This window comes from Mytilus galloprovincialis, chromosome 6 (genome assembly GCF_965363235.1).
Source record: "Mytilus galloprovincialis chromosome 6, xbMytGall1.hap1.1, whole genome shotgun sequence".
Classification (NCBI taxonomy): Eukaryota; Metazoa; Mollusca; class Bivalvia; order Mytilida; family Mytilidae; genus Mytilus; species Mytilus galloprovincialis.
The window spans coordinates 88,501,350-88,525,435 of NC_134843.1; the positions used below are offsets into that span (position 1 = coordinate 88,501,350).

A 24,086-nucleotide genomic window follows, 5' to 3' on the forward strand; every position below is an offset into this window, starting at 1 on the left:
TGTACATTAATTAGGCTGTTAGTTCTCTTGTTTTCTTGTTTAATATTTGTGATTTCAGGGCCTTTTATAGCAGACTATGCAGTATGTGCTTTGCTCATTGGTAAAGGTCATACAGTATCCTATAGTTTTATGTCAATTTGTCTCTTGTGAAGAGTTGTCTCATTGGCAATCATACCACATCTTCTTTTTTATATTATTATTGGTAAGGGATATTAAGTCAAATGTAGAGAAAAATAAACACAATGCACAATTATAAATATTTAATAGTTATGTATATGCAATTTATACTTGTCTTAGACATGATAAACAAATGTATCAAGGCACTAAATGGTCATTCATAATCATTCAACAACATTTGGTGACTCTTTCTTATCTTTTCACAGGAAAAAAATAAAGTAATATCAAAAGCTTAAAGAAGATGAAGAAAATGTTTTAAAATAATAGGCAAGTGACAAGAAATATGATGATCAAAAGCAGTAGTTAAATTTGTTGAATTTCAGCCTTACTGGTTTTGTTTATTTGCACTTTATCTTTACTGAAAAGCACAAAATTTGACAACATATTCCTGTTTTAATCACAATAAATATAATTTGGTTAATAAATTTCTTGCATAAAATGATTGGTTTAAATATAAAGGCATGCAAATTTGTAAAATGGCATTTACTTAATAATCATACTGGTAATTTAAAACAGGTTGAGGAATGGAGATTTATAAATAGTTACAATCTATACTTTCTTTGGTAGTCAACAGAACCTCTTAATCTGAGTACAGAGTTAATATATGATTGTCTGTTAATACAAGACTATTTCCAGGTTTGTGGTAGATGATTTAATCCCATGAAATACGTTCAATTGGAAGTTAGAAATTGGATGTAAAAAAATATCTTGTACTTTTCTGATTCTAGGGTTAAGCATTTGGTGAGCAAACTTTAAAAAAAATGTGCACATAGATATCTAAATATGTTGATCTCCCTAATCAGTTAAATAAACAGTAATGACACAAACATTAATATAATTTCTGTTTTCTCAAATGAGATTACAAGTAGATTTGTTTCTGTAACGTTATAGATTTTATATCGTTGAAGAATGAAATTAGTGACTTAAAAGTTTGACTAACTACCACAAATTTGGAGGATGCCTTTTATTTTGTTAATTTACTTGCATAGTATTACATGTACTGTATAAAATGTACTGGGTATCAACATTTCAAAAGCATACAGTTTTCCTAAATGTTCTGCAATTAATGGTCATTATTATTCAAGTTTTGTTTAAGAACCTTACATGTTTCATGTGTAAATTTAGTCAGAAATAGCTCTAATTTGAGCAAATTTGAAACTTAAAAATTTTGAGAATTAAATTTGGAATAAAACGATAATTACGCTTTCTACAAAACTAATACTGATTACCATTATAAAAAAAATTGAACTTGAATGGAAAAAAACTATGAACACAAAGAAAAAAAAATGTCATAATAGATCTTTGTTTTAAATCTAGAATATACCTTTTAAGTGATACATCAGAGCAGATCTTGTATAAACACAACATTAAGTAAGCTAATACCAATATCTTTTCATTCTTAGGCCATTTCAATTTGAATATAGATAAGGGGAGACAATCCACAAAGTTCTACGCTGATGTAAACATTTCTGACTGCTTTTTACAAACTATAAAAGTTAATTCATATTAAATCTTGTTGCAGACCTGCTGCTTAGATAAAGAAATGGCATAAGAAAGAAAGAAACAATATTATCAGCTAGAACTAATATAGCAATAATCATAAATAAATTTGAATTTTTACAATTCCTTTTCCTATTTTACAAGAATTTTCAAAAAAAATTTCTTCCCAATATATCATATATATGTAAAATAAGTTCACTTGATTTATGTTATCAGGGAAGAAAATTATTTTAGTTTAATCTAATACATACAAGTTATATAATCATGGCAGTTGATTATACATGTACTATCCTACATCATTTCATTGAAAAAATTGTCATAAATAAATATAAATTAAAATAGCACTTTCTGATGCAAATTACTACAATCTGTATGATTTTTAAATTTACAAATTATAATATAAATGAGATCATTTCTGAATAACATACCTTTACTGAATAAATGTACTGCTATAACCACTGACCAATCCTAGCGGTCATAATAATGAGCATTACTATAAAATGCTTTATGTTATCATTTTTTATGAGCACCTTTGAAGAGTGAATAACAAATTTAAACTGATATGTTGTTACTAAAAATTATCAAAAGTTTAAATCTTATCAAAAACGTTTCAATATTTTGGTCACAAAATTATTTTTTTTAAGGTTGAATTGAATTTTGAATGGCCATGAAAACTAAAATGTAAATTTTTATTAAAAATATATTGTAAGTACCAGTACTTGTACTTCCATGAAACTTTTGTTAGATGATGTATCAAAATAAACAGCATATAACTCAATTAAAATGAATAAATTCCAAAAAGTTCAAAATCAAATTGTCCAAAAGGGGAAATAACTCATTATTTCACAATAGAAAATATATGTATTTATTCACAATTTTTTTTCTTGAAATTATTGTTGTATTTTAACCTTTGTAGTGGCTTCTTTCTTTTCTGTTTTATCTTTTTAACCTACATGATGGACTAAGTCATTTCTAGAATGCATTTAGATTATATACCATGTAGGGTAGAATGGTAACAGAGAAACTGAAAAGGGCCCGTACCTGAAACCTTTCTCAAATTTATAGATTTAATACAATAATGTAAAATACAAATGAAATATGTCACCTTTTAAAAAAAAATAGCAGAAAAATATACTTTTTGTATTTAGCTTTTTGAAGTGCTGTCAACTGTGATGGTTTTATTGCTTATTTCTAACATGATCTCCAAAATCAAAGGAATACTGGTACTTAATAACATTTATAAGACATTTATGTAAGCTTAGTATCAAGATAAAAAGAGCACTATAAAGCAGAAGCCTGTCCTATCACAAGTTTCAGTTCATACGCAGCGTGAGAAACATCGACAACTCTATCCACCATTTCCTGCACAGCAGGAATAGATGGGTATTGTAATGCTGCAGTTTTAGTCGCAGATACTGTCAATTTGAGAATATCACATAAATGATTTGCACAATGCATTATTTTATTTCTAACTTCAATATTCATCAGGTTTCTGTGCAGTGTGTCCCCGATATATACAAGTTTATGAGCGGAAACAACAACGAATTTACTGTTTGATATAAATATTTTTGGTCCATGTCCACATTCAATACAAGTGAAGAATGCATCGACAGCATTGGTCAGTAAAGTTGAATGAGTATCTAACTGACTTGAATAATAACAGACCACTTGTTTATCATTTGGATCTAGTTTGATTGTTGATGGTAGGGAAGTTGGCGACGTTAGTTTGAAATTTCTGTCAACTGGTGTTTTCACAAATAATGGTTCAGGATTACCTTTGTTGGATAATATATCATCCATGCTATTTGATTTTTTCATGAATTGTTTTGATGGGGAATTTTCTCGCATCGGTGAGCCTGAACGACTCCCAATTTTAGGAGGTGTTAATTCTCTCATTGGGGATGTTTCTTTCACAGGTTTATCATCCAGATCAGGATGGAGGTTTTGCTGCTCCAATTTTGAATTATCTATTTTTGTTTTAGAAACATCCGAACCTTCAGGCGAATCCAAGTGCACATAATCGTATTCTTCGATAATTTCATTCTCATCTTTAACGTTATCTTGTGCTTTATAGGTATCCATTGACATTTGTTTGAATTCTTCAGATAACCTTCTGAAATCTCCTGAATCCCGTTTAAATTCAACAGAAGCAGTCTTTGAATCAAAACTCATTGACTTTTTATCTGTTGGTGTTGGTGGCAGCGGTCTTGGTGGTGCAGGCAGGGGTCGGCCTTGAACATTAGTAATACTTGGTTTTGGCAAAACAGTTGGTTTCTGAGCCACTGGTGGCTTTGGTGGTGTTGAAAAACTATGATTTGAGTCCTGAGCTCTTTTGAACAGTAATGTAGAGTTGCCATGAATGAGTGAAACCATCTTTTTAACATCCGTTGTGAGATCTTTTGAAATTGATCCAATTTTGCCTAAATCATCATCTTTTGAAGCATCATTTGACACCAGACTAGATAACTGCCAATTGATAAAATCTAGATTCTTTAAACATGCCTTGATTTGGTCCAGATTTTGTAACAATGGACATAATTGTTTTGTCAGTTTATTTATGAGTTTCTTTTCTGGCAGTTTAGCAGAGTTTGCTAATGTACCTTGGGCAAATTCAAGAAATTCTTCCAAAGTTGCCTTTACTTTAGTACATGCTGATTTGATATTGTACAAATTAGGTTCCAGAACATCTTTCCTTCGCCAACTACTACTTATAAAGCTACACAATTTTGTTGTAGCCTTTTGCACATCTTGCTGCAGTTTAACCATCAAATCCATGGCTGCATCAAGATCATAAGGCAATTCATCATAAATTGGAATGTCAGAATTTCTAGAGTCCAAACTACAAATTGATAACCTGTACCCTTCATCTGTACTTTCAGATGAATCTGATTTTGAGGAAAACATGGAGTCCCTTGTCACTTGTGGTGGAATATCATAAACACCACCACATCTCTCTCCCCTAGTAAGAGTTCTGTCCCCAGATTTTTCTCTTCTCCTAGATTTACCATCAAGCTCATCAGAAAGAAAGTTCTTTTCATTTTTACGCACAAGTGTATTACTTTTTGGTACATCATATATATCATCAATATCATGTTCAATGACAGAGGATTGATCAGCGATATCATAAGCATTTTCAGTGTGCTTTCCCGGACTGATAAAAGAGTCGCTGTGAGACTTAGGGATGTCATAATCTGCTTTTGGTACATCATAATCCTCCATAGAATCTGTAACAGATTTCTGTTTTTGTGGAGAATCATACATGTCCAATCCTGAGTCAGCTGATGGCTGTTTATGATGATTAAAAGGCAAAGCTTGCAGTCTTGATGGAGGTACATCATAAAAGTCATGGGGTGAAATATCCATGCTTGAACGAGCAGAATCAGTCATGCTTTCCTGATTGGATCCTTGATTTCTACCACTACCATGACTACTTTTGTTTGAAGCACTACTGGATGAAAATGATTCATTGGATAAATGAGAAAGGTGGGATAAGTTTGACATAATGCTGGAACGATTCGATAGTGATGTTGGAACATCATAGAATTCTGTTGGAAATAAACTCTGTGGTGTCATTTGATTGTTTTCTTGATTGTGCTGGAAATTCTTCTGTTGTGGTGGAGTGTCATAATCCAATTGTTCAAAACTATTTTGGCTGTTGAGTTTTGGTGGTGTGTCATAGTTCTCCTGACCTTCTATTGGTTGGGGACGTGTTTGAGGCACATCATAATCCTGTGTTGGCATTTCGGGAGATTCAAAGATAAATTGTTGTTGGTTTCCTGTCTTCGTTGGTGTTCCAACCTGAAAACAAAAGGGATAAAATTAATACATTGCATGAACTGTAATTCTTAAAGATTTAAAATAAAACTGTCAAGACTTTCAACATAAATGGCAAGCTTTATTCCTGGCTCAGAATATTAACCTGAAAATTCGTGTTGAAGAAACATAGATTCCACAACTGCAACAAGTGCATTACAATATTTCTCCACTCGAGACAGTTAGATTTTAATATTTAAAGCGCAAGGCTTGCTGAGCTTTTTAAATAATTAAAACTTAACTGTTGAGAGTGGAGACATATCGTAATACACAAGTTACAGTGGTGGAATCTGTTTCTCTAATGCTTTTTATCCTTCCTTTTCAAAGATTTGAGGAAAGTTGTGTACTTTTCATGTGACATCATCAGGCATGGTTGCCTTTTTTTATGACGTCACAATAAGAAAATTCAGAAGAAAACAAGAAAATTTAAAGTCATAATTAATTTTCAACCAATCATTTGCCGAGAACATATTTTTTACTGAGTGAGGAGAAATATTTTTCTCACACCGGTCAGGAAATATGAAAATAGCACAAAAATTAAAGAAAGTACATTCTCAATAAATTGAAAAAATTTGTGTGAGAAGATGCACATTCTCAGTAGAAAAATATGGCCATTTACAAGTACCGAAATACAAAGTCTAATTGTCAATAACTTCATTCATCTGGCAGAAGATTTATAACTTTTATCAATTGTACATATTATATAATTTTCATATAAAACCATGATATTTTGTAACTTTTCAAATTGCCAAATCTTATTCTTTATTGCATAACTATATTTCATAATGCATATATCCTCATAAAACTGCCTCAATATCTCCTTGGCTGATTGTCAATATCAACAATCACAATCTAATTATAGATAAGACAAACATATTAAACTTTCTTCAGACAAAATATACACAACGGAATGTTTGTCAGTAATGTTATCATTAATTATAATTACAAAATTTTACACTAAGTTATTATCAATCAAGCTAAGATAACGAATTAAGCATGGATATAATGATAATTTTTGGCAGTTTTGGCACCTATCTACTTTCATTTTTTGATTGCATAAATTCTTTCTGCTCTGTTGGGTGTCGAAAATAACCACAAGTTATGCATCTGATAGTATTTATAGGTAATATTTATTAGTCATCAGAATTCTTAAACATGTAAACATGTCTGATGTTTGAAAAATCTAATTGAATCAAACAACAAAAACCTGGAATCAGTGTCAAAAATCTGCCAAATCAAAGAATTGTTCTGAGTTATCTCCCTTATATCACTGACAATAAATAACCTGTTTACAGGTCTGGCAGTTTTACTGATATCATGTGATCAAGATAATAACAAATAAACAAATTAATCAATCATTGTAATCAACAGCTTCCAAAAAACAACCTGTTTATTGTAAACAATAAACAAATATAATACCTGTCCAAAACAATTATGAATACACAGACTTCAACTACCAAAGTGCATTTTGGAAAAAAAACAAAGCAATACTTTTGTATAACCTTACAAGAAAGTACAATTCTATAAAAAGGATATTTGTTCACCAAAAGTTTATATCTATGATTCATACCTGAATATGAAATCAATCAAAGAGTGTTTTTTGTATAATTAACTTTGTATTTTGCACTTTAAATAACACGATTTTAATTCATATTGGACTTTTAAAAATTGATCCCTCCCACCCTATGAGATGTAAATATATGTCTCAATATAACTTTAAAATTGCAAAATCAGACATGTAATAATTTTGAATACAGAATAGAGAATTTTACAATACATCATTTTTTACTAAGTTCAAATCAATTCATATTAAACATAATACAATCCATCAAACACCCTCCCCAAGTTACGTTAAGCTTCTATAAGCCTTCAGAATCTTGATATAAAAAGATGCAGTATAAATATTGTCATTTCTAACATGTAAATTATGTATTTACCTTGTAAGGATGTATAAAGAAGTCTACACTTTGTAGGTAAATTAGTAACAATGGACAGGTTGTTTTACTTATGCAGACTTTTACAACTTTTTTTTTTCTGTCTGTGAGAAAAGTATAGAAAAACAAACAAATGCACTTATATCATTAAAAGAAATAAATCATGCATAAATTTGAGTTATCTGCACTGAACAAAACCACTTGAGAAAAAGAAGCCAAGAATTTTATCTCTATTTAAAATCTTTAATGAGTCCTTTGTTTCCTTTAAAACAATGGAGATCAGTCATTGCATATTTGTCAAGCGACAAACCATGTAAATGTGGCGAACATCCTGTGAACAACCCCAAGCACCTCTTTAACCCAGATTTTATTCAAATCCTCGACACCTGAAAAATTGTATTGAAAAGTTGAGTCTAGTCTTCCATGTTTTTGGCACTTGGTATATATGTTTACCTTGTATATACCTAGTAGTGTCTACCACACCTTATTAGGAGAATTTCTATAAGTTCTCAAATATTGGGATATCAAAACGTAAACTTAATACAAACAGAAGTTTATAACACACCTAAACACTTTATGGTTCAATGAGAACTCACAACAACAGAAAATTTGGTCAAATATCTATCTTAGGTTTCTTTCTTTATGACAAATATGGGATATATACAAATAAACATACCAACAAATCTTATGCACAAATAGTGAAAATTTGTTTATTACAACCAAAAGAGTAAATTTCAATGAAAATTTGTTTTTTACAACCAATAAGAGTATATTTCAAAGAGAATGCATCAAGTTTCTAAATATATCCTGATGGAGAGCCTGACAATTATATGTAGGATAAAGTATACAATAGGAGATGTCGTATGATTGCCAATGAGACAACTATCCACCAGAGTTCAAATGAGGAAGATCAAAAAAATTATAGGTCACTTACAGTATGTCTTTAACAATGAGGAAAACCCATATCATTTAGTCAGCTATAAAAGTCCAGACCAGGATATATTGGATCATTTAGTCAGCTATAAAAGGCCTGACCAGGATATATTGGAGTGCAACACTTCATTTTCTTCAACTCGAGTTAAATTTGCTCTTTTTAATTATAGTGAAAACTACACTTCTAATAGTCTGCTCTTGTCATTTAAACTTTCCAAGTTCTACCTTCAAATTAGTTTTAAAAGGTTACTATTTAGCATATTAAAGGTCAATAAATTGAAGAAAACTGCTTTTGGTTATAAAATAAGTGCATTGTCATTATGATCCTGACACCAAAAGACATCATTTCAAATTGTCTGTCACATTATTAAATCAATAACTACTAGTTATTCCATCATCAAACAATAACCTTACTAAACCTGTGCATAGAATTTGTTATACTCCTTAAGGCAGTACAATATCACGTTTTCTCATCGAACTATGGGGTATATAATTACCCCTCCATGTTAGAAACACTTGACAAAATTTGACAGCGATAAATTACAATTACTTCACAAAATGTCATTAAATACTTCTCCAATTTTTCAAATTAAATGCAGAATTGTGCAGACTGAAATAATCCTCTTTGTTTGTAAAGTTCACTAATTTGTTTAATTTCCTCTTTGAAGTTATAAAAATATCTGGTTCCTCCTGAGATCAGGAATTATTGACTTGTTGTCTGAATCCTACCATCTGTCAGTTTGTATTTTGTTCTAGCTGTTCATTCTATATAGCAGGAAAGACAATGGTATCATACACTCACAATGAAACCAGCATGAAGACAGACAGAAGCAGCCAAAATATGATAGAAAGACAACTGAAAAGTTATTAAAAGATAAGGATACAACAAAGACCAGCTCCTACCATTCTAAGCTTGCAAGAGCTGTAAGACCTGAGCAGAGAAAAAAGCCTTTTTTGTAAAGAAAAAGAACATGCATGAACACATTAACAACCTTCACTCAGATCAGGTTGACAATAAATGATAATTCTGGTGGGTTTTTAACTCTAGTAAAACTACAATATTTTCTTCTGACTTTTTTTTCAAACCTCGATCTGAGGTTGTGATTCTTTAGGTACAAAAAGTATTCTGCAATCTTAATCACTGTGATTCATTTGGACTGCTGACAAAAATGTGACAAGCGAATATGTAATCAGGTCACACCAACTAATTAATATTTTAAGTTATTAATGAATTATATAATAAAGTGCACAATTATTTCAACAGCATGTCATCATGATCATATGTTTCAAAGAAATATTTGACCTTTCACAATTAATTAAAACTAAAATAAGTAATTTTTAAATATAGGTTTCTTAGCATGTTTCTTTTAATTTAAAATAAATCATTCCCACCCAGGTAGGCAAATCTACAAAGGTTAAACAGTTTGTGTTAAAATCTGAAACCTATCTGATTATTATTTGGTTAAAATCAAACTAATGTTACACTTAACAGACATATTTTTTTTCTCTGTCTCATGTTTTCTTTGCCTCATGTTTTATTCATCCTTATTAAATGTTCTACCCTCAAATCAATCAGTCTACTATTCATATACAGTCTTTAACAATGAGCAAAACCCATACTGAATAGTCAGTCATAGAGCTATAATAGATCTGGTTAATTTGTTAGCTTTCCCTTTGTTCCAGATTTTAAACTTTCCTGGTGAACCTTTTCTGATCCAGTCTTTAACTCCACTCCATACATCCCCTTCGCATCCTCTTATCATTCATATAACCCATTATACATTTAAAACCAGATGCTCCGCAGGGCGTAGCTTTATACGACCGCAGAGGTTGAACCCTAAACGGTTGGGGCAAGTATGGACACAACATTCAAGCTGGATTCAGCTCTAAATTTGGATTGTGATTAAATAGTTGACACAGCATAGGTTTCTGACACAGAATGAATGTGTTCTAATGAACTTAAAATTTTTGTTTTCTCTTAGAGCAATTCACTATGCTGTTGAATATTAATCCTCTCAAAACAAGTATGTGTCCTCAGTACACGAATGCCCCACTCGCACTATCATTTTCCATGTTCAGTGGACCGTGAAATTGGGGTAAAAACTCTAATTTGGCATTAAAATTAGAAAGATCATATCATAGGGGACATGTGTACTAAGTTTGAAGTCGATTGGACTTAAACTTCATCAAAAACTACCTTGACCAAAAACTTTAACCTGAAGCGGGACAGACGGACGGACGAACGAACGGACAGACGGACGGACGGACGGACGCACAGACCAGAAAACATAATGCCCCTCTACTATCGTAGGTGGGGCATAAAAATGTTTGAAGAAATTTTCTTTTTTATTTATGAAATTTCAAATGAGAAAAATTGAACCCAATTTTTTTAATCACATCCCCCTTTCCCTTATTCCAAAACTAATCTCAATTAAAATTTCTAATGGAGTTTGCAACAATAACTACTCATTTAAATACATCATAAAATATTAAGATGTAAAAAAAACTGCTTGTTATCACTGAATGTTATTTATTATAATTTATCAGTTGGTAGTAAAAAGTGAATATACATTGTATATTGTATATAACAAAGATTTAAGTTGATTCTGGACAAAGAAAGATAACTCCAATTAAAAAAAAAATCTTGCTATTGCACAATATTTTGCAATTAGATATTTCTTGCTTACTATTCTGGACAAAGAAAGATAACTCTAATTAAAAAAAAATTTGCTATTTCACAATATTGTGCAATTAGATATTTCTTGCCATTGCGCAATACTGTGCAATTGAAAAGACTTGCTATTGCACAACACTCAATATAATAATTTTAGATCCTGATTTGGACCAACTTGAAAACTGGGCCCATAATAAAAAAATCTAAGTACATTTTTGGATTCAGCATATCAAAGAACCCCAAGATTTCAATTTTTGTTGAAATCAGACTAAGTTTAATTTTGGACCCTTTGGACTTTAGTGTAGACCAATTTGAAAACAGGACCAAAAATGAAGAATCTACATACACAGTTAGATTTGATATATCAAAGAACCCCATTTATTCAATTTTTGATGAAATCAAACAAAGTTTAATTTTGGACCCCGATTTGGACCAACTTGAAAACTGGGCCAATAATCAAGAATCTAAGTACATTTTTAGATTCAGCATATCAAAAAACCTAACTGATTCATTTTTTGTCAAAATCAAACTAAGTTTAATTTTGGACCCTTTGGACCTTAATGTAGACCAATTTGAAAACGGGACCAAAAGTTAAGAATCTACATACAGTCATGACAGTTAGATTCGGCATATCAAAGAACCCCAATTATTCAATTTTGATGAAATCAAACAAAGTTTAATTTTGGACCCTTTGGGCCCCTTATTCTGTTGGGACCAAAACTCCCAAAATCAATACCAACCTTCCTTTTATGGTCATAAACCTTGTGTTTAAATTTCATAGATTTCTATTAACTTATACTAACGTTATGGTGCGAAAACCAAGAAAAATGCTTATTTGGGTCCCTTTTTGGCCCCTAATTCCTAAACTGTTGGGACCTAAACTCCCAAAATCAATACCAACCTTCCTTTTGTAGTCATTAACATTGTGTTTAAATTTCATTGATTTCTATTTACTTAAACTAAAGTTATTGTGCGAAAACCAAGAATAATGCTTATTTGGGCCCTTTTTTGGCCCCTAATTCCTAAACTGTTGAAACCTAAACTCCCAAAATCAATCCCAACCGTTCTTTTGTGGTCATAAACCTTGTGTCAAAATTTCATAGATTTCTATTAACTTATACTAAAGTTATAGTGCGAAAACCAAGAAAATGCTTATTTGGGCCCTTTTTGGCCCCTAATTCCTAAAATGTTGGGACCAAAACTCCCAAAATCAATACCAACCTTCCTTTTGTGGTCATAAACCTTGTGTTAAAATTTCATAGATTTCCATTCACTTTTACTAAAGTTAGAGTGCGAAAACTAAAAGTATTCGGACGCCGGACGACGACGACGACGCCGACGCCAACGTGATAGCAATATACGACGAAAAATTTTTCAAATTTTGCGGTCGTATAATTATTTTACTGACTTTTGACTCGAAATCAGTATTTTACTTCAACAAAATTACATCATACAAAAATATATTCTGCAGCAGCACCTGCATGAACTGTCAGATGAAGTTTCAGAATTAATTCCAACCCATTACCAGCCAGAGAACACTTAATGAGATTGTTGCATAACAAATCAATTTCAAAGCTCAAATAGTTTTATCTTTGATAAATTTCAGGAAGCTCCAACTGTTTTGAGTGATATAGTTATTTGTAGTCAGACAAAAATAAAATTTTGATAATTCTGATATGAATCTCCTACCTGCTTTATCTATAAGGTCTCAATACCAGAACAATGTTTGCTAGGAGTGAGATTGTGTCGAATGCCAGTGGATATATAATTCGTAACTTTTCATAATCAATAACAATGAAACAGAATACATTTATTATTTCATGGTTATGAATACAAATGAGTTGATTTTCAAATTTGATTTGAATACTAAATTTTGATAATGTCATTGGAATACTGTGACCTTTACAGAATTCGAATTAATGTTAAATACACGATGTACATAGCACATAAAGGTCACTGAACACTGATTAATTTATTGAAGTTTTAAAAGTTTGCACTATGTCCACAAAAAAACTATAACTATTTAGTTTGTTCAAAATGTATTTATAGCTCAGAGCCTCAGATATACAAATTCTTATTCTGGAGATCATACAGTAAAGTCACAATAAGGCTTGAAATCTGGCTGAATAATTGTCACATTATTTTTCTTTGACCAATGACTTCATATGTTCTAAGGAGTAACTGAATTTATCAACATCCTCAAACTTTCATAAATAAAAGATTGATTGATTGATTAATAGTTGCTTAACTCCAATGCTTAAGTTTTGAGAATTACAAAAGAGTGAATCTGTATATCATTAAGTTGGAGGCTGGTATTGTTACCTCACATGATAATTACAAACAATCTAGCCCATCATAACAGGCAAGTTTTCACACCTTTTCATCATATATAACACATCTGGTGTTTTCTACAAATTCCATCATATTTCAATCATCTAATGCCATGCATATACAATCAAGGTTAGAATGAACTTAGGATTTTTATTCAGTTACATCTGGAAGTAGCTTAACAAGAATTATAGCTTTTTTTATTTACAACTGAATTATTTCTGTTGCCATAAAGGAGCAGTAAAATGCATTTAGGATAAATAAGCTCTCATCCAATTTTAAGTGCCTACCATTCATTTTATCTGCTTTCTTCCACTAGTACCATCTGAGGTGTCTGCCATATTAAATAAGTTATAATTTCCTATGTTCAGTCTTCAGTGGAAAGTGAAATTGGGGTTAAAATTTTAATTTGATATTAAAATTAAAAAGATCATATCAAAGGCAACATGTGTACTAAGTTTGATTGGATTGCAACTTCATCAAATACTATCTTGACCAAAAACTTAAACCAAACACATTAACCTGAAGCGAGACAGAATAAAGAAGAACAAACTGATGCAGAGACTGAAAAACATAATGCAGCTAGGTGGGGCACAAATATTTACAAATATATAAATTTCATTAACCCCCTGTGCTTGTTGTCCTTCACCAACATTAGATTCAGAAGTTCTCAAGTTATCAATGGCTCTGCAGATCCTATCCACTACAACTTTACAAAATGTATTGCACTGGCAATCTTGCTTTTACCCAACAAGATACTTCACTCCTAAGAACATAGACTAAGCTACACTAAAGTGTGTATGATTTATGATCAATTTTACTCTTGAGATTTTTTGTGAAAAGAGTTGCTAAATTACTCTTTACTTGAGCCTAATAAGACCATGCAAGAATGCTGTGAAGAATGTTTTTCAGAACTGTGCCAATAAAGAAAGTGCACATTAGTCCCGAAGTGATTTTTCTTTTTCTGAGGTATTTAAACATATAAGTTTTAATAAGGGATAGATTTCACTGGAAATACTATGAATTTCTGCAACACTAACTGTGTAGGGGCAATCCATAATCCATAAAAAAAAGTAACTTCACTGATGAAAGTCTGATAAAATTTGATGTGAAAAGACCAAGGGCTATGAGCCAAAAATTAGGTGTGATAAATAAGTGTAATCTATTAGCTGGACCAGAAAATTTGCAGTTTTGACAAACATTCAAATCAAATTGTATACATATGAATAATTCATTTCAAAGGTGGAGTCATTTCGAGTCAATATGCATCTTCATATTTAATCAAGATCTAAACAGGACATTTTTTATAACTATTTTATAAGTTACAGCCATAGGCAAGACACTAACTATAAAATTTGTCAAACTGGCCAAAATATTATGATAATTATGTCAAGTTCAGTATCTATTTATCAGTCACAGTAGTCTATCTATTGCTTGACAAACTAGGTATTCTAAAAGTGTCACTTATAATTTAAAAGATGTCAGGCTTACCTGTAAAAACTTCTCTATAGTATACAGACTCAGAATATCATATTGATCAGTCCAATACAATGTCTGCATGGTATTTGTAAGATTTGTACAATAGTCACATAGCATTGCAGATTAGTTTTTGTTTTGCTGGTCAATAATATCAAGATGTTTCCTCCTTTGCTTACTTAGGTATAAAAGATTACTTATACTCAGACAGTTTCTTCATAAAATTTGTAATGCTTGAAAAAATATGTCAATATTTACCTAGCACAATTCTTAATAGTTCAAATTCATCTATTATTAGGCTTTTTATCATCTTTTTTAAGTATCAGCTGTGATAAGATTTAAAATTAGAACAATGAAAAATGAGATGAAAGTTTTTGGTTTAATTTTATTAGGATTACATAAACATTTCAATTTTAGAAACATCTCCACCCAGATCAAGAAATAACAATATCTATCAAAATAGCTTCTTGATAATGAAATCTTCATGCAATGATGCCTAAATGAAATTTGCAGACATTAAAAAGTTATTTAAAGTTTACAGCCAGTCCTCGAAGGGCAAATCAACATTCTATAAAAAAAAATCTTACATAAAAATAAGTTTTTAGTAAAAGTACAAGTCTGTTGGCTGGAAGCAGACAGTATAGGGCATATTTTGCATTTGTCACTGAGTGGGGCTGAGATCTATAACACCCTCATCATTTTATTGTATACACATTTTTATACATGTCTAAATTGACCATAATGTGAAATAGTTTTTTATATTGTTGACCTAATTTTGACCCAACTTGCAGGGTTATTTAAATATTCTGGCAACTCACAGGACTACAGAACTAACTATTGGCACCAACAAACAAAAATCATACACATAAATTATTTTGAAAAGTGCCATGAATTCTGATTTCAACAACAACAAATGGAGACAAGCAAGGCAGACAAGACAAGGCTGCAAAGATACCAGTACAACAAAAACTAAATCAGGGGAGATAACTCTGATAAACAGTTTCTTTGTGTACCATCATAAAACTGTCAGTTTCTAATCAACTGGGTGCACATCTGCTGTAAAACAATATCACATAAAAAGAAATCTTGCAGTGTATTTATGTCAATGATTATGTAATAATAGCTTTAAGAAGTCTCAAAACACACCAAAATTAATCAAATTTTGTGAAATAATGGAAAAAACAGAAATCTGATGTTGCCTTCCCTACCAAATGTGATTCAGTATGTGCAATCAATTTTCTTTGTTTATTAGTCATAACTGTAAAGATATTGAGTGCTGTTTGAAGTCGATCAAACAGAAAAAAAGATCGTTAATGATTAATAGAGATTTAAACAAACTTTCTAACAATAGATCTTTCTCTGGGGATATTTGCAAATCTATTAAACCTTAAACTAAGCAATTTAGTAGCTGTTATCAACAAAAATACTGAACATAAAAAGTCCAGGTCAGGGCTAAGCAGCTTTTTCTTTTTTCCTGTGAGAATAATTTCTCATTTTTTTGTTGTTTCGAGTCTTTAAATATTGGTACGGGAATACCACAGCATAAAAGAAATTATTTATTTCCCAAGCAATTTGTTTATTGTGATTTTTTTTTTGTATCATACATTGCACTTAAAAATAAAAAAATATCATAACCATCTTTTTAACTCTGTTTCTACTTTGTACTTTATGTTGATAACGTTACTTCTGTTGGAACTTCCTTCAGAATTATAATACCCTTACCCATCCGCTATAGCCATCATCTCAGCATAATCAACCAAGCAAAGATAATTATATATAATTCATTGATAGCTTTATGCTAGAATTGTATCAAATAGACAAAATGGCAAAAACAAGAAATTTACTAAAAGCTGCAATTCATATATTTTGAGCCTAACTCATTGCTTTTCATGTCAAGGAACAAGTAATGTTCTCAAAGATACAGAGACAACAGGAATGAAATATTAATTTTTTTTTACATTTACTCAACTTTTAATGAAAAGGCTACAGAGACAAAGAAAACCTGATATCTTCCTAAACTATTTATTATCTTACAAAAATGTTGTGGTCGGAGTTCTTTACATAAAAAAGTCTACCTTTACATTGTACGAATTCCAATCTGATCCACTATCCATCACCAAATACAAAGATTTAACTGACATTCTACATGGAAATCAATTAACAATAATTGAGGATTTTATCAGTTTTCTACAATTAAATTGTTCCCTGACAGGCCGGTTATCATTGGGATAATTAGTGACATTTACAGACATGGACATAGTTATTGATGTTCACTCAATCTGTTCATAATAGAACATTTATCCAATCTAAACTGTACAATTCATATTAAACTTAAGTGTATCCAATCTAAACTGTACCATGCATATTAAACTTAAGTGTATCCATTCTAAACTGTACCATTCATATTAAACTTAAGTGTATCAAATCTAAACTGTACCATTCATATTAAACTTAAGTGTATCAAATCTAAACTGTACCATTCATATTAAAATTGTCCCAGCAGTTGTTAATCCAGGAACTCATCAGATTATGTGTATAGGTATAGATGTTGACCAGGAACTGATCAGATTATGTGTATAGGTATAGATGTTATAGGTATAGATGTTATAGGTATAGATGTTGACCCAAAAAGTAAAACAAAAGGTTACACAATTGTGAATTTCTATATTTCTATATGAAGTAGCAATAGATATATAACTTTGTACTAGTCTAGTCATGTCAGATTTAATTCACCCATTAAAGTAATATAAATGGTACCTTATCAGAAATTTTAAACTCAGCAAAGCTGAAAACTCATACCAACCAATATTACAGACAAAGACAGCCTTTTTATTGTCTCCTAAGCACGAAGAATGATATAGCAAAAATAAATTCACTCAAGAAAATAAAGTTACTTGTCCTTGTTTACAAATTCATTCTTTTAGGACAGACTTTGTACTACTTCAAATTCATAAATAGTTATAGCTATAGTCATAAACATATGCGTATAAATGACAAAATTTATGACAAGACTAGATAGCTCTTCTGATTTCGACTCCTTATAATAACCAAACAAATTGAATTGAAATAAAACATTTCAAGTATGTGAGTAACAAAATGATTCTTCCCACCTGAAAGCTTTAAAAACAGTATTTTCAAAAAGAAAACAGGTATTACAACTATACAAATTTTGGATTTGGCCAATCCTAATTTAATATGCATACAAATGGCTATCAATTTGACCTTTAATAACCGTAACTCATAATCCGCATACCACCAAATATATTTGTATTTAATACTTTCATATAAAGGTATGCATAATTTCACACCTTGACGAGCTCGACTGAATTTAACAAAAACAAACAGTTTTTGAGTCCATCCTAGCATGTAAGATGTCAACAATTGTCCTATCAGGATTTATTTATGAGTTTTACATGTGGATCACTTATTTTGCAGATTATTTTATTTATGACCAATACTATTCAGAACTTTCAAGAAGAGCTAATGGATCCAAAATACTTAATATGACATTATATCAGACCCAAAGCCACATCAATAGTTTTTTAGCCCACCTTGAGAGAAAATTGTTGGGAAACTCTAATTGTACTTATATTTTTTATTTACAAAGATTTGACATGGAGAGAAAACAAATATAACCAACCAATGTCATTCCACTAAACTTTTTCTTTATTTTCTTAACAGAAATTTTACTTTAAAAAAAAAAGGAGACATATATATAGTCGTTTGTTAACTATACAGTTTCTCAACCAAACAAAACCAGGAAAAAAAACACTAAGAGAACAACATATCGTCTTCTATAATAGACACATGAAAATACAAAGATAATTACCAATGAAACAATTCTCCACCAGAGAACAAATAACCACTATAGATCACTTTAAAGCCTTCAACAATGAGCCAAACCAAAACTGTATAGCAAGCAACAAAAGACCCTAAAATGACATCTTAAATATACGTTTTTTTCAAGTTCACTTCTATACTAGATACTTATGTGCCTATATAATTTAAGGAATATTCTGAAGTGTTATAATTTGTCATACTTCAATGTGTTTTGTTATTTAGATTATTTGGTGTTAATGAAATGATCTTAGAATATACTTTGATAATCTCTATTTAAATTGTTGACTAGTCTTTTCAATTGGGACAAGTAAGAGCTTGACATAAATGCATGTGATATAACTAAGTGGAAAATGAACTGAAACTGTCTTAAAGGATTTGATTTTAGACTAAGTACACTAATAAAGTGCAAAGTTTTAATAAAAGTGTCACTGCAACAGAGTGCACAATATGACAAATTGTCTTTTGTCCATTATGAAAGGTGTAAATAGTTTGTTGTTATGAAATATTGCTTCTAAATCAGAGATGAGATGATTAATTTTGATCTTGTCACGTAATAAAAAGGTATTATCATTTTTAATAAACTGACACCAGGTATACTAATGTTTACATAGGTAAACTATACCCTATTTTAATGTGTACCAAATGTTGACCTCAATTTAAAGTGTTTTTTTCACTGATTACTAGACCATTTCTAAATTTGAAAAAATAAAATAGTTTTATTTAATATTTATTAGACCAAAAAAGAAAGAAATGAACAGAATAAATTCTTTGCTGAGTATATATTTCAATTGAATGTCATTTGAATGGTTTTTACAATGATATCAAGTTTCTACATGGTACTTGGTACATTAGAGGAAGCAATAACTATTAAAGACATTACTAAACAGTTTATTTGTATTTCAACCTAAGCTGGAGCACCACATACTTGATAATCAGCATAAATTTATTTATTTATTAAACTGTGAAGACAATCAGGTCCTTAATGCTGTTGGTAAATTTATCAAAGTGAATATGAGTTAGTAATTGTATTTTAACTGTATGTAAAAAATTGTTTGTATCTTTGTATCTATGCAAATCAATATTCTTTTTCCTTATTCATGTATGCTCTGTATGCCCCTTGTGGGCCCTTAATTGGAAATAAAATATGTTCTGTTCTGTTCTGTTCTGTTCTATAGTCAGTTTAGCATGTTCCAACGCTCTATACTCCAATACAAACACTAACACAATGCTAGTGCCAAAGACAAAAATATCTCAAATTCTTCTAATTAAAACATTAAAATATTAAACACACTTTTCTTTTGCAATAAAATAGAAGTAATTTCTAAGTATCTTTCTCAGTGTAAATATCCCAGTAAACATATCAGGTTTCATTTAATTCTGTCTGTAGACACTTAATACATTTATAAACTTCTCACTCAGACTTTTAAACAGAAAAAATGACAATCATTAAACTTCCTTTAATTCATATTCAGTTCAAATTTCTTCTAAAAAGCAATAAATCATTTGAGTGAATTTGAATGTACGGCTAACCAGCATTTCTATCATTTAAATATAACTAGAACTGTATATAGATTGAAAACAAAATGTCATGCAAAGTTATCTAGTGAGTTTACCATTCCGTGCATTCAAATTTGTCATCACTGGGGGTAATTTTTCCCTATTTAGTAAATCTCTTTTTATGGTAGCATGCACTGATATATATGATGTGTCAAGCTATATTCAATTATGTAACATGAGTATTGAAATTTTGGCCTAAAATACGACTGACATAACAAATATTTATCTATAAAATGCAAATCCACTACCCTGTTTTTACAATTTTAAAACTAAACCAAAATTTGATTTGAAAGATACCCAAAAGAAACTTGTATCATGTTTTGAAAGAGTAACTGGTCTTGAAATAATGAGGTCTAATAGACATTTAATGTATTTTCCTTTCTACATTAATTTTAGCATGCTATCATAATTGAAGGTTGTCACTTCGTTTCTGTCAACTATTCTTTGTTGAAATTCATGAAAGAATTACCTTTTAAAAGATATTTCTAACAGCAAAAGGAATAGGACAACAGTTCAATTAATCAAAGTACCACTAATTACCCACACACCAACTGTGAAACCAAAGCACAATGATGGCCAGTAATTCAGATCCATCTCATGATGAGCATGAAATCTGGATAATTTACTCAACAGACCCTTAACAATTTTCAAATAGAGGAAACTATTTCCTTATGATAGGAAACACTGTCAGAAGAAATTAATTTTAATCTTGTGTCAGAAGTTCAAGTCTGCTCTTGATTTAGTGAAAAAGTCTGTTATTACTATTTTATATTTCTTACAGTAAAACTGAAAATGAAAAAGCAGATATCTGACAGAATGCTTTACTTTTTTTCTAAAGTTTGATAGACCTATATATTGGAATTTTTTCTGAGTTGCTTATTAATTGAAATTTCACATTCAAAATTGTTTCAGTATGATTAAGAAGCCATATATTTTCAACTTTAGTTTTCAATGTACATAAAGGAATTCAATAAGTGATGAAAATAATTTTAATAATGTTATTTTTTTTCTCTCTCAACCTTTGATCACTGTAACTGTTGTGTTACACGGCTATAGAAAGATGGCAGAGACCACATGAAATGAACATCTTTTCCTCCAGGAAACTAACATCAAAGCTAAGATGATTATGTAAATTACATAAGATACTGAAATTCCACATTAATTAATGTGTAAATTGTGCAATCATGCAATAACAGATGGATTTTCCATTTTTATATCATTTATATCATTTTGCCTGTAGTTGTTTAACATTTTTGTGTTTTCTTTGTTAAATTGGCTTTACTAGTAAATACATGAAATATCAAGTAAAAATATTGACTTTTCATATTTCTTTTTCAATAGGTTTTTGTTATGGCTATCTGTTAATATTGTTCATTCTTTTTATAAAGAACATCTGTACAACATGGTGTACACAATTTTTCATTTCAATATAAATTTCAACAATTTTTAAATATTTTGTGTTGTTGCAGGGTGGCAAATCTGTTATTGTTAATCATCTTCCCACACCTGCATTTAAAATATATTTGTACTCATGCATGTACATGTATTACGCAATGTTCCCCTCTGCTGCATTCTGATGTAATTTTGTATCAATGTTATTCAGATAACTGCATTTATCTATCATTCCATTTTTCCTTATCAAATTAAAACAGTCTATATCTTTTTGCTTTTATTTCAAATACATATTTTTAGTTGCTCAAAGATTTCCTTTGTTTGAAATATATAATTGATTCACTTATCAAAAGAATTTTAAAGGTTTGTTTGTGCATTTGCTTTTTTTCAGTTTGTCTTCTATATGTATTATAGTGTTACCTTGTTTGGTGTAACGTCCCAGCTTCGTCTATTTAGCTGTTTCTGTGTCATGGGAGACTGGTAGTCTGATTCCTGCATCCCTGTCAGAAGTTGCAGTCTGTTCCCTGGAGCAATTCCTTGTTTTCCTCTGTAGGAGCACAGCCACCAGCCCTCCAGACCACCTGTGTCCTGCTCAATAACAGACAAAACATCTCCTCGTCTGAAGGCAAGTTCATCTGGGGTTTCTGCTTTGTTGTCATAGACAGCTTTAGCAAGTATTGTCTGAAATTGCAAAATAGTCAATATTATTTCAAATACTAGTAATAGGATTTAACTTACAACATAATGCTAGCATGCATTACATAATTATATAATAAAGTTGATATCAATATGCAGTTGCATGTTTTATGATTTTGTAGCTATAATTAAATTAAAGTGTCACTCACCATGATCAATTTAATCCGATTACCAAACTATTTTATATGCAAAGACAAAACCACAGCAATATTCTACTGCAACATATTTTTGTGATACAATTTATCTTGGATGAAAGTATTATGGTAACCTCTGTTGTCAGTTTGTTTATGCTACAGATTTGTTTTCTAGTTTGCTTCTCTTGTCTTGGAAAAGGGGGAGTGTAGGGAGAGAGTTAGGACTGGAGAGGTTAAAGGATAAGCACAGTGTTTCTAGTCTACTCTGGCTTTGGGAGTGGGGTGTAGGTAAAGATTATGGCTAGGGAGGTTCAAGGGATAAGTGCATTCTTCTTATTTGTAACCATTGGTTGACCTTAAAGCACAGTTGCAATCATAAATCTTTTTAGTTTATCTGTGTGAATATATTAACCCATCTGGAAAATAATTCAACCCTCAAAATGTCTACTTTCCCATCTGCTCAGTATTAAACATGTTAATTGAACAATTGTAACTTCAAAATGGATATAGGTTTAAATTTGATGAGCAGGCAATTAACATCATCTGCTTTTCTACATCCCAAATAATTCCCTGTACTTTAGAATTTAGAAACTCTGCCAACTTAAACACATAAAAGATGTAATTTTAGCTTCTGTTCCTTTTTTACCTAACTTCAAAACAGATAGCATTGAAGTAGATTTTGTAATTTAATGTATCTTATTTTTTATGTTACAGAAATATCTTCTTACAGAAGTTTGAAATATTTTGTACCTTGTTTATCTTTTGACATGAATAAACAATTGAATACATTTCTTTGAGATATCCATTTCTAATTTTGATTTCCCTTTTTTAATTGACAGCAGGGAATGTAATAGAAAGATAATTTTGGGCAAGCCTCTTACATATATTGAATACTTTCATTAATTGTAAATACTATAAATAACACACATTTTTTATGTTTTTATGACATAGTTATAAAAAGATGACACAACAGATTAATAAATCAAACATTAAAATGACACTTAGTAATAATGTCATTAAAACTGTGCTATAAGAACATGATAAGCATGTAATAAGGCCTGTCCCAACCCATCCTGTTTAATATATAAAGTGTAGTCAATATTTGAATAAAGGGCTGCGCTTTAGCGCATGATACGCCCGTTGCTCTTTTAACTTGTCTTTTATGCTTTAAATGAATTTATATGATCAACTAGAAATATATATACAAATCAAAAGGGATGTTACATTAAATATATTCACCAAAGTTTCATAAAATCCCCCTTTTTTAAGTATAAAAATTCATTACTTAAGAAAACGTAAAATCTAAAATTTATAAAAATGGAAAGGGAGCTTATGTCAATAGATATAAACAATTTATCAAAGTTGCATAAAATTTTGTGAAAGTGTTAATTATTGTCCCAAAATTGGAAAATCCCCCCTTTTTTAAGCATAAAAATTCATAACACGGAAATGTAAAATCTGAAATTTATAAAAATTGAAAGGGAGCTTACATCAATAGATATAAACAATTCACCAAAGTTTCATGGACATTGGTGAAAGCCTTTTTGAGTTATTGTCCGAAGTGTTGAAAATCCCCCTTTTTTTTATGAATAAAGCCCCATAAATCCAAAACTTAAAATCTGAAATTTATAA

At 30.5% G+C, this 24,086-nt stretch overlaps 1 protein-coding gene across 4 annotated transcripts in view; it reads right to left on the reverse strand.

Moving 5' to 3' along the window:
- Window positions 1-245: 245 nt before the first annotated feature.
- The window catches only part of LOC143080620 (breast cancer anti-estrogen resistance protein 1-like), a 46,242-nt gene continuing 22,401 nt past the window's right edge, over window positions 246-24,086 (reverse strand). For 3 of the 4 annotated variants that reach the window (XM_076256545.1, XM_076256547.1, XM_076256544.1), the window contains exons 2-3: window positions 22,045-22,305; window positions 246-5,475 (exon numbers count right to left, since the gene is read on the reverse strand). In XM_076256545.1, coding sequence (XP_076112660.1) covers window positions 2,959-5,475; window positions 22,045-22,305 — 2,778 coding nt within the window. In that variant the 3' untranslated portion in view covers window positions 246-2,958. Of the gene's footprint in view, window positions 5,476-12,720; window positions 12,767-22,044; window positions 22,306-24,086 lie in introns of those variants that run through there. The other variant, XM_076256548.1, reaches the window with a different exon arrangement.